The sequence below is a fragment of the Polistes canadensis genome, unplaced genomic scaffold, assembly GCF_001313835.1.
Source record: "Polistes canadensis isolate GaletaPanama2010 unplaced genomic scaffold, ASM131383v1 scaffold_121, whole genome shotgun sequence".
Classification (NCBI taxonomy): Eukaryota; Metazoa; Arthropoda; class Insecta; order Hymenoptera; family Vespidae; genus Polistes; species Polistes canadensis.
The window spans coordinates 306901-325119 of record NW_014569668.1 but is presented as its reverse complement, the minus strand read 5'-3'; the positions used below and the strand labels follow the sequence as shown (position 1 = coordinate 325119).

Here is an 18219-nt window from a genome sequence, read left to right as displayed (position 1 = left end):
TTCTTATTATACCGAGCCATTACCAGCCATTAACCATCAGGGACGTTTTATTTTCAAGGATCAGAAAGTGTGAGAGAATCGAAATGAAAGTTATATACATAAGTATACACATATATACCTTAGCCTCTTGAAAATATTCTTCTCGAACGTTTTCAAACCAGGTGGCGTATTTGTATATTCTAGAAGAGGGATGTTGGGGAGCATATGCATCGTCGTCGACATTCACCCAAGACGTTCAAACTGGATCAGTTCTTTGAAATAACCGCGCTACGTTGCACCAATTTCGTCCTCTTGCAATCATTTGCTTCGATTCGGTTTTACCTTGCGGCTTTTTTTACAGTGTCATAGTCGAAACGGATAATTATGGTGCTTTAACATAGAAATATTATCGTGCATCCGGAAAATATAAACAAACAAAAAAAAACGCATTAATAATACATACAAATTATAGTTGGATACATATTTGAAATATACATATATCGTAGCGCGGTAAAAGTACCGCCATATTTCAAATTACTCATGGTAAGTATTGTATCAAGGATTTCGTACAATTTTAGGGTCCTTCGAGTAAATATCCTTCTATTATTTTTATAAGAAACTCTTTAAATCTATTCGAACGCAATCTCTCTATACATACGCATTCTTGTAAACTTTACGTATCGATATATATATACGTATGCACCTTCAAAGTTTTCTGTATTTTTCTTCTAATTATTTTACTGACTTTGGAAAGTAATTTAGCAGCAAAAATCTTGTTCTTTTTTGTTAAAATATAAAGTACAATGTAGGGTTGACGGAAAGGAGATATCTTCAATCCTTCGAATTGGCTACTTGGATAGGAAATAGTGAAAGTATTAATGATATGTTATGTTACTTTGATATGTTTATGTTTCTAATGCAAATCTATCGAGAATACATATCGAACGGCACTATTCGGATTTTGTTTCGGATCTTTTGTTCATATCAAAATCGTAACTAAAGTAAAACTTATATCTTGTATCAAATACGCTAAAATTAAATGAAGTATAAAAAGTAAATAATTGTAAAGGAGAATAGTAAATGAACGGTGAAAGAGTTCGATATGCACCATCGAACACAATCGCGTTAAACTTATTATCCTATCATGAACTATCGAAAAAAGGTGCGCTTATATACAGATACCTGTATATACAAATAAAATGATCCTACGTACGATTACGAGTACGTAATATGCATTGTGTAACATACGCAACGAAAAGAATAATAATGTTCGCCATTGCTCTAGGAAACAAAACTACGAGTATTTGGAAATATTTATTCGAATGGAAAAGGAATGGCGAATGAAGTAAAGTTACTATCAACCGTTTATACACTTTCATTACAAGATATAAATTACGAAATACAATGTATATACATATAATATATTCATTTGAGCAACTTATTTAATCGTATGAGTTGTTGTACACGTTTCCATTTCATAATTAGTTGATTATATATTTTTCTAAAATATGAGGCACACCTCGCACGTATTTTTGTTTGTATACATTTGCATTTCCAAATGTAAAGAAAAGGTGTCTTCCTACACAAAAAGTTGAGAATCCCTGTTCCTTAAGATACCAGAGTGCACTAAGGCGCGTGACGAAATTATGACCGTTTGCGCACCCGCGCGCAATCTATGTTACTTCGAAAGGTGTAACTATGTGTATGCAATCGAACATATAGAGAGAAGGGTAATATTGAACAATCTATCTATGCGTACTCAGCATCCGTAAAACAATCTACACGCTTGAGTGCGTGCAAGGAATGACTGTTACATACAAAATATAAACCCATGCCGATAGCACGAGAAATTGTTTTTTTCGGTCTTCCACACACACACACACACACAAAGAGTTTAATTAATTAAAGTAATATTTGTCTTCGATATTTGTTATATATTTATCATATAATATTGAAGATAATATTGCGTTATATTAAGTTACAGACAAAAGCGTTAGTCCTTTTATCGGTAATAGCAACGATCGAAGCTTTACCAATTGCGAATGTTCACGTGAAATTCGTTTCTCGACCTCACGTATACGAACATGGTATTACGACAGACGGTTAGTATAAATATAATACATATGTGTATAATCGAACTGATTTCACTAAACTAATTGAAACACTATTACAACGAAGTCAAATCGTTCCTTCTTGTGTAATAGGAGATCGTACGATCTATCAAAAATCTTTTGTCTCGATTGGACGAAGAAGCATTTCCTCGTATCCACGAAGACAATTTGGTACGTCATATATTTCTGCTAAAACATTTTCAAAAAATATAGTACCTAATACATTTGAATTATCTTCATTTTTAGGAGAACGTATAAATATTGATCCCAATTCACAACAAAGTTTCCCCGAAATTGGAAAATATGCGACAGTAATAAAGCCGGAGAATGCTGAGTCGTTATGGCCAGTTGGAGTATTTCTTCCCCCCATAGACGGGAATGATTTTAGCCATAATCCTCAAGAATCTAGACATATAACGCCGGATTACAGTAACGGTTTAGGTAACAAAACTTTTCAATAATATTAAGAATATTTTTACTTTCAAAAACTAATCCCTTTTTTGACTAATTTAGAATATCACGATCCTTTGCTTCTAATTGGTACGGAAGCAATGATGGCAGTGAAATACATTTATGGCCGCGGCGAATTATTTTACGGCGATTATCCACACGTACGTGCTATATTGCGAAATCAAGAAGAGAGAAGACTAAATGGCCTACACGGTCATATTTTAAACAGTCTCAGACCTAGCTCGCCTTTTTACAAAATGCACCAGGGCTAAAAACTTGTGCATTAGAATTTGGCTGAAAAGTGAATAGCCATATTTATACGAATTTCTGCAGGAATAGACAAAAAACTGTTCAAAGTTAATATTTCATTTTCAAACATCACGACAGAATCATGAGACACATTAAATTATTTCATACGATCAAATCTTTTCTTATCTTAAATTAAACTAAAAATAAAAAATGATATTAATCTATAATAAAATCTAGATGAACACATAGTCATCTACTTACAATTAAATAAATTATAAATGTTTTAGAAATCAGTGATATGTTGTGTTATTAAATAGACCAACGAATAGTATACGTATATATATGTCGATTTCTCACGTCTTTAATAAGTAGTAATTATTATTTCGTTTACATTATAGGAGAAAACAACGTTTATCGTTCTTACTTGAATTACAATTGAAATAATATCTCATTAATTACGGAACAGTTTAATTCACAATTCAAGTGTAGAGAAGGAATAAAATAAACGATTGCAGTACAATAGAATACGAACATAATATGAAGTTTAGAAGATATAATAAAAATATTTTATTTATTGTGAATATATTCTTATCGCATTAAATTATTTGAAAAATAAATTCTCTCTTTTAAAGAGAATGCAAGACGAAATTATTTTATTCCATCGATTCAAAACAGCATTGTGTGGGCGCGCGCGTTGGGTAAAGATAGAATAGTTCATGCAATGCAAAAAGTATCGTATGTTGTTTTTTTTATTGATTTTATTTGATTGAAAGTATACTCGGTTACCTGTTCCGTAACGTTAGACTTGTTCGCATGTCGTGATGTTGATTTTCGTGACGAGCTTGAAAAATCACTCCCATGGAAGTAAAGAAGTTTCGCTTGAAAAAATTACAAGACCCATCTAACGGTAAGACATAATATCAAGACCAGTAACGAATAAGATGTGTTTAACGAATTAATTGCTCCATTGCAAAGATCTCCTAAACAAAGACACATGTAAACTTTTCTATAGTTCCACGTAGTGTAGGCGCATCTCTCTTCGCCGTCATCCGGTCCTCTTTGAAAGCACAGTCTTTGCGTGGCGGTACCGTATTCTGAAAAATACGATCGCTAATATTTTAAGCATAACGCTATCCTATTCATAAAATGGACACAGAACGATGCTTTATCTTTGATTACATAGAAAGTAAGATCGATTTCAACATAGAGCGAGATCCTCGTTTCGATTCTAAAGAGTTGACTGTTTTCATTCATTTACAATTAGAATAAAAATAAAATACTTAACGAAGTCGATGTTTGCTTCTAAATTAAATCATTATTTCTATTTGAATTAATGATAATAATAATAATAATGAATGGTACTAACCGTTGTTTAAATTTTGACTCTCGATTATTTTACCGCACCAACCGGATACACAGGGTACCATGTCTACGCCTCTTTCTAACTCAATTTGTGTCGAATTCATCGTAAATGGATCTTTACAGGAGCCTTGCTCTCCTCTTGATCTGCAATGAACGCATCTTCGAAGTGCGTCTAAAGGAAGTAAGAAAATAATAGAAATATATTTTTACATTTTGCTAATTGAACAAATTTTTAAGTCCCTCAGCGAGTAAATATTTGTTTTGTCTAAAAAAGTATTTTCACATCTCGCATAAAATGTTCTCATTGTTAGTAATAATAAATAAAGGGTAAAACGCAATTGAGCACGCATCGGTGAATACCATAAAGGATTTGTCACCGTTTAGGTGAAAGTATTGTGCCAGTTTGTGGTACTGCAGGCCCCAACTAAGAACCGTATAGATCGACTCACCAATCGTTGTTGGAAGTAAAGTGAAGTATAAAATTGAAAAGAATACGACGATGCACGTCCTCAAATCCATCCTGTCCTGCAATCGATCGTTCTATTTCGTTGCATAAACACGAATTGAGAGATTCACGCCTGGTAACTCACAAAGAACAACGGAAGGTAAAATATCAAGGAGAAACGATCGAGCACAGCCATTTTGAAATTACCCGGTAGACTAACGGACTCACCAGAGAAGACTGTAAGTGCCACGCGGTCCTTCTTTCTTTTCCTTTCACTTGGCTTTTACCTTGACTCGAACACAACAAGTAACTATTCTATATACAGTGCCAAACAAAACTACACCATACCATTATATATGAATAATACAATAAACGAACATGGATTTTTCTTACAATTAATTCGTGCAGAAATTCTCTCTTAATTTTTCTAAATAAAAATTTAAATAAACATCTATGTCAAATTAAATTCATCGTTCAAATGAAAAGAAAAATGTTTTACATAGAATGCGGCTGCTTTGATGATACAACGTTCTTAAACTTACGTACGCGCTTATTTTTGACGTGTGACATTAATTACATTTTTTCATTATCTACCCTTTTTTAGCTCCCAAAATGTTTTGCAAAAAAAGAAAAAATGGCCCACGGTGAATGCTTTCTCGACCATCTTTTATGACGAAGCTGTAAAAGAAATAATTCGATCTTAGATAGAAATAAATATGTTGGAAAAATTGACAATAATCGAATCGCTGCGAAGATAGAAAATAAAATAAAAACAATGAAAAATTACAAAAAAATCCAAATTAGAAACCTAGATTTACTTAACAAAAGAATAAATCCGTTGGAGCACGTCTTACCGTTAGTCTACTTTTTGCAAGACTCCGAACGAAAAGAAATTTGGTAAACAGTCGTTATCGATTTTTTTTCAAGATCGAACTATGTTTATTCCTATTTCCATCTCTACTTCTATCCTTACGTATTATGTTTACTTTTTTCTCCGATATGTAAACTATTCGAGACAGTTGCAGGTCGGGCGTCATCGTAAATACATCGGATTTGACACGAGCCTCTTAAATGCTATTATTTCTCTTAATATTTCGATTAATTTTTTACAACTATTTATTTGTTATAATTAATCAACGTTCGTTCGGCAAATTGAGTTCTTTTTCTTTCACCATTTTCTATTCATTTCTTATCGAATCAAGAATGGATTTTTTATAAAAAAAAAGCCGATTTATTTTCCAAATTTTATTTAACATTTAAACTAATTATTTATTAATTATGTGTGTGTTATAGCTTGAATTGTTTTTGTCGTTGGCGATGAGAGACTAATGAAAATCTGCATTAAACGGCTGATTAATTGTCAATAAGTTTATTTATATTTAAACAAATCTTTATTAACAATCAACTGCAATTAGCAGAAATACATTATAAACTAAAGAAAATTAAAATGGTATTAATTATATTACTAACTATATATTATTTTTTATTCCTTACTGTCCACATCGGATATTATAGGCACGTTTTCTTTATTCTTGTTTTCCTTCCAATAACGTTCTTCCTTTTTACGTGCATCATTCTTTTCTGGATATACCACTTTGAAGGTATCCTTTCGTTTGCATGTTATTATCAATCCGGTACAATAACAAAATGAAGTTAATAATAATATAAATCCAAGATAGCCCATGTGACGCAAAAGAGCTATAACGATGCAAATAACAAGACAAATTATTAAATGAAAGTTATAAGAAAGAATATCATTATTCTACCTAATGTCCAAAATTTCGATTTAGAGACAACAATGATCTTCATTTGCATCATATTGACGTTATCGACGTAACACGTATAATTACCTTCTTCTTCTTTTGTAATATCTATTGTATATAATTATTAGTGCATATTAAATGATTTATAAATTAAAGTATATGTTTTTGGAAAGAAAATAACACCAATTATGTAGAGCGTTGAAAATGTATCAACCATCATTCGAACTTCGAGATCCGTTTTGCGAAAAGATCTACTAACGCCTTGCTTTAAAACAATCAAATCCTTTTTCCAGATTATATTAGATTGCTGGTCTGATCTACATTTATCAATTAAAACAAATTATTGTTTTTGAATACCACCGGACCTCGCTATAATTCTATAAGTTGTAAAATTATTTTTCTTATTTTGTTAAAATAACATATTAACACTTCCTTCGCCATAGATTCCTTTAAAATTTGATAATCAAGTTTCATTATAAAACTGACAATAATCTTAAATAAAAAAATTTCTCTGTGTACACACGAGGTGCCATATATTACCAAAAAAAACTCGCTTATGATATCGAACATTCATAAATAATAAATTTAAATCCATTGTAGTAATATAGGAAATTTGTAATTTTTATAAATGACTCTTTTACAGCCCATAAGTAGTCTTGTAATGAGGTCCGTATGAGTATATAAAACAAAACTGTAACATACTCTGGACAAGAAATAGCAAAATGAGCACCCTCTGAGAACACATATTGTTTTCTATATTTAAATTTTTTTCCCTTTTTCTTTTTCTTTTCTTTAGTACAATTCTTACATGTCTCCTCCAAAACAAATTCAGGCAAATATCTAACAGCACTGCTGACAATAGGAAAATCTTCTTGAAGAAGTATAGATCTATATAACATGCATGATCTTTTAGGTTTTATTTTAGTTTGTATTATATCAAGATAAAGTAAGTATTCTTACTTGCAAGGAAGCATAGGGGTTTTATTAAAAAACCTTACGATTTGAGTTGTATGATCCAATATAACGGTCTGTAAAATTATTAATAAGTAATTAACGCCTTATTTATATACATATTTTCAGAATTTCATTAAATGACATTTTATATGTGTTTTTATATTATTCATCATTTCTAATGAATATTATTGTTACAGTTTACTTTATCAAATTGACGCTTCAATCTACAATATCCTCTACGGGTTCTAATTCCCACATTATGTATACATTTTTCGCATTGACCCCAAGGTCCCCATTCAGAAATTACTTCTAGAATGATGCCTTGCTGTCGTAAATATACAAGATTAAGCATTTTAGATACCTAAAACAAAGTATGGTATGAATTCATACTATTAACAGTATCTAAAATATTTGATATTTTCTTATTTAATTGTATATTATAATTAAAATTCATACAGCAAAGCGCGTAGTCACAGATAATAAATTTATCACACGATATTCTTCCCATTTGGTAATGTTGCCTGTTTCGATAAAAGTATCTCTTTGATCTTTAAGTATTGCTAAAATATCACTTTCTATGTTATTATTTAACCCTTTGAATCAATTCAATTATTAAGAAAAGGATTAATAGATTAGATTTAATAATTTTACGCTCTATTCTATAATTAAATTTGTATTCTTCGTCTTGACCTTCTTGTCCATGACATCGATAAATTCCGGCATCTGTTTTCTCAATATTCTTTATAACTAATGAAAGATCTAATGTCACATAAATTCTATTATACGATACATTGTTGTCCATCCCTATCTCTACTTCTCTTTTTGGTAAAGTTTGTAACCGATCTTGATAATACCATATTTTTGGTTGTATTTCTTCATTATCATTACTAAAATATATCCCGTTGTATGATTATTAAATTTTTCATACTAACATTGTACATTTTTATCAACTACTATTTATTACTTTTGAATACAAATATTAACATATCTCACCAATATCGGCACAGTAACTTTACCATCGCATTAATTTCAACACTCGCAAGAAAGTATTCATCACTATCTTCGGAGGTAATCAATCTATCCTTTTCACGGCAATAAACATTTTCGTCTATATTAATTGATAAAATGTTACTCGTATATAGAAAAACAATAAATGATATGTAAAATATCATAATTAAATCATCTTGTAAGAATATTTTCTACAAGGAATCACCTAACCTTAAAAATATTAAAATTTTATGGACTTTAAAAAAAGTATTCTAAATAAATAACTTACGCTCTAATGTTGTATATACTAAGGGTAGCCAACTATTTTTATTTAATGAAATCTTGACATTTGACGCACATTAAAAAACGATGTACAACTATGATGCACTATCATTTGTATAAATCACGACTAACAATGAGTGACGTTTGCGCGTGATCTCATCTCGACTATGATCGATTAAAAATCGCTTCGCGATCGATCGATCGATAGATAACCATCGAATATTTGTAAATGATTGAAACGTTCCTGTGTGTTCGACCAATAAATTTTAATTATAAAAGCAATAAAGTGGCACCACTTTCTGTCTAACATTTTATAGAAATATATAATAAAAACTTATATCTAATGATTAATTATTGTCTAATTATTCTGACAATATCAATTTCATAAAATCATAACATCAGTAAAATGCATTCAGCGTGAATAAGAAAAAAACAACAAATTATCTCTCATTATATTCTCTTTAATTATCGAACCTTTATGTTTTCTAAACAAAATGCACGCGTGTAAAGCACTTCCGGAAATATTCGACAAATGTAATTTAGCGAGTTGCAAAGATTTTATTTATACAAATATTGCCTCGTAGGTAAATATACAAATATCTGTTTGTGATCAACACAAATTTGACTCTATGTATATACATATATACATTATGCTTTAAAAATCTACTTGATTTAATTAAACCCAAATACATGATTACAAATCTAATGCGATAATCTAAATAGAAAGATAAATGTAAGTTATGATATTTTAAAATCTGCGCGGCATCATTAAAACGTATTATTAGAAAGTACTTTTTATCAAAGATACAATGTGTTTATTTGTATCTTTCATGAATTTGAAAATATTTATTCTAATAGAGTTATTATTTGTGCATAAATGTATATAATATTACCTAGAGATGCTTTCTTTATTTAATAACACTATAAACGATTCGTATGCGCTAGTTACAACGTAGACTTTATGACTTAAATGCAATCCCATAATGCATTAGTATATCAAAATGGCGGACACGATTGAAAGTAAGTATAACTCAAATAAATTTTGATCAAATTCAAAGCGTAAAAGGTGTTTCTACTTATTAAAACAACGATATAAAAAACACCAAATTATCTGTTTCTTTTTAATAATAGGATAAGGTATTAGATTGATTGCAGACAAACTATTACCCAACGTTTAAGTTACGGTTGAGACGACCTGGTTTAAAATTTCAAAAATGACCAATGCATAATTGAAGCGGGACGACAAGATATTCATAAAGCGATATTAGATTTAACCTTTAGAATTTTTTCTAATACTTGATATTGTTACGCTTTCACTTAGAAACATGTACCATTATTTTCATAAAACTAAAAATCTAAATGGCGCAACAAGTGAGAATAATCATTACAAAATTCGTTGCAAGTTTGGTTATGTTAGTATTTTGAAGTTAAGATATAATGATTTAGGTCCGTTAAAGGCGGAAGAATTTACGTAAGACAGAATGTGCCTAGTCAATTAATATTTTAGTATACTTACACCTTATGTGATACATAATTGTATTATATTTAGTAATCGAAGGTAAATTATGTATTTTAATGATTTTGATACATACAGACATATAAAATAATATAAAATTTAAATTATTAACTTATTCTTTGAAATTTTTCTTTAATTTTAATATAATATATGTTATCAATCTCTTATGAATATGACATTATCTAATAAGTCAAATTCAGTAAGGAATTTTAATGGAAATGTGAATTTATACTAATAGTTTTGATTACAGTGTAAATAAATTAAACAATAAAATTTAATTATCAAAAAAGATAAATCAATATAATCAATCTTTTTTAGATGAATCGGCTGAAACGTTACTATCTATTAAAAATGGAGGATATCCTACAGTGGATGAAATTAAAACCGAGATAGAAGATGATGATTTAATGGATCTTGATGATCAACCAATTTTAAATAATTCAATGGATTCGCATATGGATGTAGAAGAATCCGAGCCAATACCTGAGCTTGGACCTGCAGCATTAGGTCTTCAGCGTGTAGGCACTCAACCACCACCTAAACCCAATCCACCTACTCAACCGGTCCAAGTTTTAAACCGTAGAGGAATGCCAGCCAGAATTAGGAAAAAGAATAAATTATTTTATGATGATATTTTGGTTAATCATCCACATCATAGGTACGTTGTTACACACAAAAATTGGTAAATTATTTTAAATATGGTATTTTATATTTTTAATATTTTATAGGATTAAGAAGGATCCTTCTAGTACAGATGTTAAGCAATCCCCCAAAAAAATAGTTCGTCCATCGCCAGCAAAAAAACAGAATAGAATAATTAACGAGCCCAAGAAAATTAATAGCAATATTTCACATCTCCCTAATGTGATGACAACGGTAAAACAAGAAAAAGAACATGACAAATCTATGCAACCTCCTTCACCTGATAGGAAGATTGGACAAAAGATTGGAATGAGATTAAGAAATTTGCTAAAATTGCCCAAAGCACATAAATGGGTTTGTTATGAATGGTTTTATAGTAATATCGATAAGTAAGTGTTATTATTATATTATCGATCTGTATTATCGATTATCGATTATCGGATTCGTGGAAAATTTGGGCTGTTGGGTTGATTGAACCAGGACTCAAACCTCGATCGACTGTTTTAATAGCCCCTTGAACTATTCAGTCTAACTCAGCAGCACAATTTTCTCACGAATCGTACATTAGTATGTTGTATATTATCTTATTTCTAATATTTCTAATATTTCTAATATTTTTTTTATACAGAACTTTATTTGAAGGAGATAATGATTTCATGATATGTTTAAAAGAATCATTTCCACAATTGAAAACACGTAAACTGACTCGTGTTGAATGGTGCAAAATCAGAAGAATGATGGGTAAACCACGTAGATGTTCACAATCATTTTTTGAAGAAGAGAGAAAAGAACTAGAAAGAAAACGTCAAAAAATAAGAATGTTACAACAAAGAAAAACTGCAGATATAAACAGTTTCAAAGATTTACCGCCAGAAATACCACTTCAATTAGTTATAGGTACAAAAGTAACGGCAAGGTTACGAAAACCACAGGATGGATTATTTACTGGTAGTATAGATGCGGTAGATACAAGTAATAATACTTATAGAATTACATTTGAGAGAGCTGGTCTCGGAACCCATAGTGTTCCTGACTATGAAGTATTGGTAAGTTTTAATTAAATCTTCCATAAGAATATCATTGAATAAAACTATATTATAGAAACATTTTTTCATATAATAATATAATATTAATAAATATATTTTATAGTCAAATGAACCACCAGAAACCATTAGCGTTGCTTCATTTGCTCAAAAATTTCGTCCAAGACACGTGCAATATGTACCTTCACCACCATACGCAATGAAATTATTGTCTCCGCGTTTAAACAATGATCCATTAATTTCTAATGCATCTGTATCGGCACCAAAGAAATCTCATATTGGTGGTACTATAAATGGCTACCCAGTAAAGTTACTCGAGTATATGGTAAAAGTAAATAAAATATTAGGAGCTAAAAAATTGAAAATTAAGAAATTAAAAGATATGAATAGTGAAGCGGAAAAACGACGATCGTTTGGGGAACCTTTTCCTCAAGATTTCGAAAGAAGATATGCAGGGTACGCAAAATATAATCATTAATTATATTATAATCACTATTATATCTTATAAATGATAACTTTTCAGAATTATAGTTGAATTGGAAAAAATGAATACAGCTTTACAAGAATACTTAAGTGACATACAAGAACTCTGTCAAGAAATAGCTCCTGAACCTAGTGTTGCAGCAATGTTAGCACCATCTCATCTGCGAGAAAAATGTAAACAGGAAGCAGCGGATATGGTTGCTAGAAATAATATGATTCATGATAAAGAACCTGGAAAAATGAATCAATTAGTAACAGATCTAACAGCTCTTATGTTACAAGTAAAGGTAATGCAATAATGTAGTAACTTTTACATTAAAATTCAAAATTTCATTTTGATTCTAAATAATTATATATTTTTTCAGAGTTTATCTGATTCTGATAGAAATGCTTATGAATTAAAAGTACTTCAAGGTACTATGGAGCAAATAAGATCTAAACTTAGTCCACAAAATCAACAAGTTTTTCAAAATTGTGTGGAAATTCACATGCAACACATTCAATTAGGATTAGGACAAGTGGGTGCTTTGACACCCTTTATGGCCCAAAGAGCTTAACATACGTGAAATCATATAATTCATTTATTGAATTCACAATCCCTAATGGAACAAGTGATATGCACAATGTGCTCTATAGTTTATAAAAAAACATTTATTTTAACACTGTTTAATATAATAGAATATAATGGTACTTTTGCTCATTAAGATTCTTTATAAAATACAAGATATATATATGTACGTATATATACATACATATATATACATACATAAAATTAAGTCTAATGATATATTTTCTGTATATACAATTTCACAAATAATGCATTCACCATTTATTGTAGATTTCATTTTATAATACAACAAATAATTGAGAGTAAATATAAGTAGATAAATATTGTTTAAAAATATAAAATTTAAATTAGAATAAATTTTATAATATATATAGAAAATTGGATTTTACAATATATATTTTACAATAACAGCAAGTAAAAATAATGATGTAAAATAAAAGTAAAAATTATATGTTGAAAATATTCTTTTATAAACTTCAATATGTAACCTACATCTTTATTTTACAACATAAAGATAATGAAGAACGTGTCGAAAATTGATTTCGTTGTATAAATTGAAATTCTTCTTAATATTTTAGAATTCTTTATAAAAATGTAGTGATATTGTTTGTATATTTGTTGTGACAAATTACTATGTCATATATTGACAATTTTATTTTATAATTTAGCATTATTACAAGAACGTTATACTAATAATTTTCATGATTAAATATTAAGTAAGTATAGATCATTAATGGCAAACCAAATGCTTTTTCTTTCTTTTACTAAATAGATTAATTTTATAAATGGGAATTTTATTTTTATTTTCATATATATACTCAATAAAAAAAGAATTGTATAAATGATATATTAAATCAATCGCAATTTTTGTTATTTTGAACAAAACATGGAAATAATAAATAGAGATTATTCTAAGAAAAAAATAGTATTTATTCTTTTTATAATTTATATTCAATTTTTACTAGACGTGACCATATGGTATATAAAACATGTTTTCTATGTCGTATGTGAGAAAATTCCATAGCGTGCTATTTATCAAAAGACATACATAACATCACTTTCGATATAATAAAAAATTATACTCATACATTATGATCATTCTTAAATAGTTAAAGAAATGTATTAGTTTCAATAAGCATACTTGTCGTATATACTGGAGAGTACAGAATTGAAAAAAGAAATTATTTATTTTAATTAAAATAATAAGAATACTTAAATGTTTTGAAAATTCAAGAAATTTCAACTAAGTAATTACAAAAAATTGCAAAAGACTATAGTATTTATAGAAAGAGAGAGAGAGAGAGAGATAGAGAGAGAAACATCTATTTTTTAAATGATATACAGCATTTTTTAATACGTTATTCTGCTATTTCTTTTTTAAGAAAAATTAACTGCAAATACTATTACAATTTCTAAGGACTTTTTCCTAATATTTTCTCAAAAAAACAAATTTATCGTTAGAATCATACAAAATATCAAATATATTACCCATGATAACATGCGATAAGTTTCCAATGATACTATGTATTATAATATGAGTTCCATAATAGATGTTACACATTCATTAATCTTATTTTACAATCTTTATGTGTAATCGTATAAATACTTGCTAATGGCATCTTTTTCTCTTAAAAGGTAGTAACATAACATAGCAAGACTATAAGATGATGCAACAATTAACACATTTATGTTTTAATTTCAAGTTTTCGTCTACGATATTACATTTGTTGCAACATATTTCATACCTCCTTTTTAATTATTTTGTAACGCTTTTTTCGGAGTCAAATATAGTACCTAGATATTTTATTTGTAATTTATTTTTTATGTTTATCTAAAGTTTCTAGTAAAACATCTGCTTCTCCACTAGTTTTCACTCTTAACAAAACTGGCGTAGGTGGAGGTTGAGAATCCGGCAGACAAACCAACATTATGGTATTTTTATTCATACGTTGTGTTGGAATACTTTCGGTTAATAAAGTATTTAATAATAAATTTCCCAATGAATTTTCTGCTCGTACTATTAACTGCGTCTTTCCATTTGGCGTTGGTTTTAAAAATAATGTTCCTATTCCTCTATCACTAAAACTTCCGTCTTTTTTAATAAACACTTTACATCTGTAAATATAATAAGAAAATAGATGTAAATTTAAATGTTTTTATAGGAATATTACAATTATCTAATAGTATAATATAATTTACCTTTGTTCGAAAATTGCTCCTTCTTCGGTAACTGGTTTAAAATCCGGTTTTGGAGGTTCCTCAGGATCGTCATCTTTAGATTGATTTTCAGATTGGTTTTCATTATCTTGTGGTTTTGCGACTTGAGCACCAAAAAAAAATGGTTTTGTACTAAAATATAATAGTCATTTTAAAGATAGATATCAAATATTTCAGAAGAAAAAAAAGAAATACTTTTATAAAAGAATAGCAGATAATTACTTTCCAAAACTAAAACCAGCAGATGGGCTAGTAGTTGTAGAATTTTGACCGAAACTAAATGTAGCCGAATTAGAGGATGTAAATGTAAAACCACTGCCTATTTTGTCAGATTTAGATTCATTATTATCTTTAACTTCTGAACCTGCAGTTGGCTTATTTAATAGTAGATTTTTTTCAGGGCTTGGCTTGTCAAATATACTTTTACTAGATGTCTTTGTCTCTACATTACCAAAAATTGGTTTTTGTACATTAGTAATTTGTTCCGTGTTATTGAAAATAGATTTTGGAGTTTCTGATATTTGGTCTGTGTTACCAAATATTGATTTAGCATTTATTCTGACATTTCCAAAGATTGATTTTTCTGGTTTCCAATCTGATAGTCCAGAAAAAGATTTTTTACTTGTACCTTCTGCAGTATTGTCATTTTCGTTCTTATTACTACTATCTTTGCTATCATTTTTACTAGTATTGTCCATTTCAAATGAAGTTTGTTCATCCTGTTTAGGTTTCTTAAATTCATTTCCGTATTTTAATTCTATTTCATTTAAGTAATTAGCATAATCATTAAATATAGGTGTTAAAATACAAAATGGATTTTCATCTACGTGTGTTTTAATCCACTGCGCCACACTTTCATTTAATCCTTTTAATTGTGAAAAGTATTCTGAAGATTTTTTAGAAATTTTTTCATTTTCTTGTTCCGACTGATCTTTATCTTTTTCAGGTAATGGTGGTTTGACTTGTTGGGCATTTTCTGTCTTACTAGTTCCATTTTCTGAGTTTTTATTAGATTCATTATTTGTGTTTGATGTTGATGAAGACATCGATTGAAAAGTATTACTCGTAGAGGCTAAGAAACTGAATGGAGATAACGAACTCGTCGTAGTTGCAGTTTTGAAACCTGTAAATCCACCAAATGCACTTTTGCTAGCTTCCTGAAATATATCAAATGTTCTTGCAATTAAAAATGATTATTATTTAATTATTGCAAAAATAGAAAATATTCAACAAAAATGTATTACATCTCTAGGGCTCAGTCTACGCCTAGCAGCTTTAATTACTCTTTTCTGAAGAACTTCATCCGAAGCCTTTGTAAATGTTCCTGCATCTTCAGGTTCATTTTCTTCATTCCAGTTATCATGATTTAATTCTGTAGTTGCCGTACGTTTACTAGCCATCTGCAATGTTTGTAATTAAAAGTTACAAATTGTCATACATTATCTACCACACTAACAATATAAATTAATTATATATATAAATATAAATTTTTAAAATAATATTATTATATACTTAAATTTAAAATCATAATAATAGTATAAACTTACAATTTACTTTTAAATAATATATTATTTTGTTACTGGGTGACTACAATATTGTCAATATTCAAGAGGTTATAAATGAAAATGAAACAAATAAGGAGTATAAATTTATTTAAAAATATCTGGAAACATGATAAATCAAAAATGAAAATGATAAAGGACAAAATAATCTATTTAATTTATTTTATTTATTAATACTTTTTAAGTTAAACTTATAATGCTGATCTAATAACCTTAAAACGCTCGAAATATTGATCTTTTTAAAGAAATATACTATACATTATTAACGTAAAAACGAAACTTACTGTTATAAAAAATCAAATATAACTATCAATAAGGATTTATAGAACGACTATAAAGATATAATGTTTACAGCATTCCAGTGTTTGAACTAATCCACCACACACTGATACTTTATATTGTGAGAATGTTTGCCTGGGATCACAATCATAAGATGCGGAATGAATCGTCAGGCCAGAGACGAAAGATCCAGTAAAAATGAAATTTTGTAAGGAATATATATATATACGTATATTATATCTGAGATATTTTAAGGCTAAAGTTAAACTTAACTCAACCAATAATACTAAAAATATGTAAATAAAGTATTTTTTGAAGGAAATAATTGTGTGTATATGCTATAATATATATTTAAAAGATAAAAAAACACGATACAAAAACTAAACGGATTAGTATAGTCTTATTATAAATTAATTTTATTTTACAGAACGTTGCTTTTCTTATAAATACAAATTAAAAATTGTACGAATATATATATTCTTAATACCACAAGTGAGAATGATAACATAGCGTGCTTTAGATTCATACGAAAGTATATATATATATATTTATAGACTTTTCATTCCGTAAGCATAACACTCTATATACAACATTTCAAATTTGTTAAATGTACAAAAAAAAGCATAAATAATTGAAATTTTTCAAAAGTATAGAGACGTTAACCTCTTTTAAGTGCGTAGATTCAACGATAAGAATCGATAAAGTTGAAAAAATTCTCATAAATCGATAAGAACATCTTATTGTTAGAAGTGGCAACAAAGTCATTTTGATTCGTCCATCGAAGAAACCGGAAAGTCGAGTCAGTTTTCGAATCTCGATTTGCGTGAGAAAGCGGAGGAAGGTAGATAAATTGGCGCGAAGATCAGTTGGGGATAGTGATCTATGTGTAGTATCGGTGATGTAGCGAAGATTTGTTTCCTTCTTTTTAGTGAAAATATGTAAAAGAAAGGATGGACGGAAGGAGGGAGGGAAGGGAGGAAGTATGGGGCACTCGAAGCGTTCGGTACGTCATTGCGCGCGCGTCGAGAGTGGTGGCAGCACGTACGTTCGCTGACGGACGAAGGAGGCGGTTTTCGGTGTTGGTGGTGTCTCTACCCCCTGTACCCCGTTATCGTGCTCGTGCTAGTGTTCGTGCTAGTGTCTCACCGACTTACATTACGCTCTCATTGCGGAAGGGCAACAACGCGATTAACGAAAAGGTGCACTAACTAGGAGAACACTAATAAACTTGTATTCTTTCATTGCGATCTGAATTTCCATTTTGTTTATTCGTGCGTTTGGAAAAGTGTCATTCGTGAAAAGTTAAGTCAAAAGTAATAAAACGATC

General features: G+C 29.3%; 5 protein-coding genes across 9 annotated transcripts; 2 read left to right on the top strand and 3 right to left on the bottom strand.

Moving 5' to 3' along the window:
* The first annotated feature begins 168 nt into the window (after window positions 1–168).
* LOC106787997 lies at window positions 169–3075 on the top strand. The gene is made up of 5 exons (XM_014750855.1): window positions 169–522; window positions 1958–2081; window positions 2184–2261; window positions 2337–2531; window positions 2604–3075. Exons 1-5 carry the CDS (start codon window positions 520–522, stop codon window positions 2810–2812), a joined length of 609 nt encoding a protein of 202 aa, XP_014606341.1. The 5' UTR covers window positions 169–519; the 3' UTR covers window positions 2813–3075.
* Window positions 3076–3132: 57 nt separating this feature from the next.
* On the bottom strand, window positions 3133–5098 carry LOC106787998. 2 transcript variants are annotated; one of them, XM_014750857.1, is made up of 4 exons: window positions 4825–5018; window positions 4601–4729; window positions 4156–4323; window positions 3533–3883 (listed from the first exon to the last, which is right to left on the bottom strand). In XM_014750857.1, exons 2-4 carry the CDS (start codon window positions 4668–4670, stop codon window positions 3678–3680), a joined length of 444 nt encoding a protein of 147 aa, XP_014606343.1. In that variant the 5' UTR covers window positions 4671–4729; window positions 4825–5018; the 3' UTR covers window positions 3533–3677. The 2 variants fall into 2 exon arrangements, with proteins under 2 accessions (XP_014606342.1, XP_014606343.1); XM_014750856.1 differs by having other exon boundaries at window positions 3133–3883; window positions 4601–5098.
* A 73-nt stretch (window positions 5099–5171) lies between these two features.
* On the bottom strand, window positions 5172–9564 carry LOC106787957. The gene is made up of 9 exons (XM_014750750.1): window positions 9476–9564; window positions 8527–8531; window positions 8307–8421; window positions 7965–8200; window positions 7770–7873; window positions 7516–7674; window positions 7320–7387; window positions 6091–7247; window positions 5172–5274 (listed from the first exon to the last, which is right to left on the bottom strand). Exons 1-8 carry the CDS (start codon window positions 9562–9564, stop codon window positions 6914–6916), a joined length of 1110 nt encoding a protein of 369 aa, XP_014606236.1. The 3' UTR covers window positions 5172–5274; window positions 6091–6913.
* Window positions 9565–9578: 14 nt separating this feature from the next.
* Window positions 9579–13160, top strand: LOC106788011 (protein lin-9 homolog). Of its 2 annotated transcripts, none has more exons than XM_014750883.1 (7): window positions 9579–9602; window positions 10417–10756; window positions 10827–11129; window positions 11369–11786; window positions 11890–12239; window positions 12307–12553; window positions 12632–13160. In XM_014750883.1, exons 1-7 carry the CDS (start codon window positions 9584–9586, stop codon window positions 12821–12823), a joined length of 1869 nt encoding a protein of 622 aa, XP_014606369.1. In that variant the 5' UTR covers window positions 9579–9583; the 3' UTR covers window positions 12824–13160. The 2 variants fall into 2 exon arrangements, with proteins under 2 accessions (XP_014606369.1, XP_014606370.1); XM_014750884.1 differs by lacking the exon at window positions 9579–9602 and adding an exon at window positions 9728–10140.
* Window positions 13161–14133: 973 nt separating this feature from the next.
* On the bottom strand, window positions 14134–18131 carry LOC106787990 (nuclear pore complex protein Nup50). Of its 3 annotated transcripts, none has more exons than XM_014750838.1 (5): window positions 18047–18131; window positions 16296–16451; window positions 15274–16208; window positions 15034–15183; window positions 14134–14949 (listed from the first exon to the last, which is right to left on the bottom strand). In XM_014750838.1, the coding sequence occupies exons 2-5, from the start codon at window positions 16449–16451 to the stop codon at window positions 14649–14651; spliced, it is 1542 nt and encodes a 513-aa protein (XP_014606324.1). In that variant the 5' UTR covers window positions 18047–18131; the 3' UTR covers window positions 14134–14648. The 3 variants fall into 3 exon arrangements, with proteins under 3 accessions (XP_014606324.1, XP_014606322.1, XP_014606323.1); XM_014750836.1 differs by lacking the exon at window positions 18047–18131 and adding an exon at window positions 17556–17793; XM_014750837.1 differs by lacking the exon at window positions 18047–18131 and adding an exon at window positions 16898–17163 and having other exon boundaries at window positions 14135–14949.
* Between the last annotated feature and the right edge of the window lie 88 nt (window positions 18132–18219).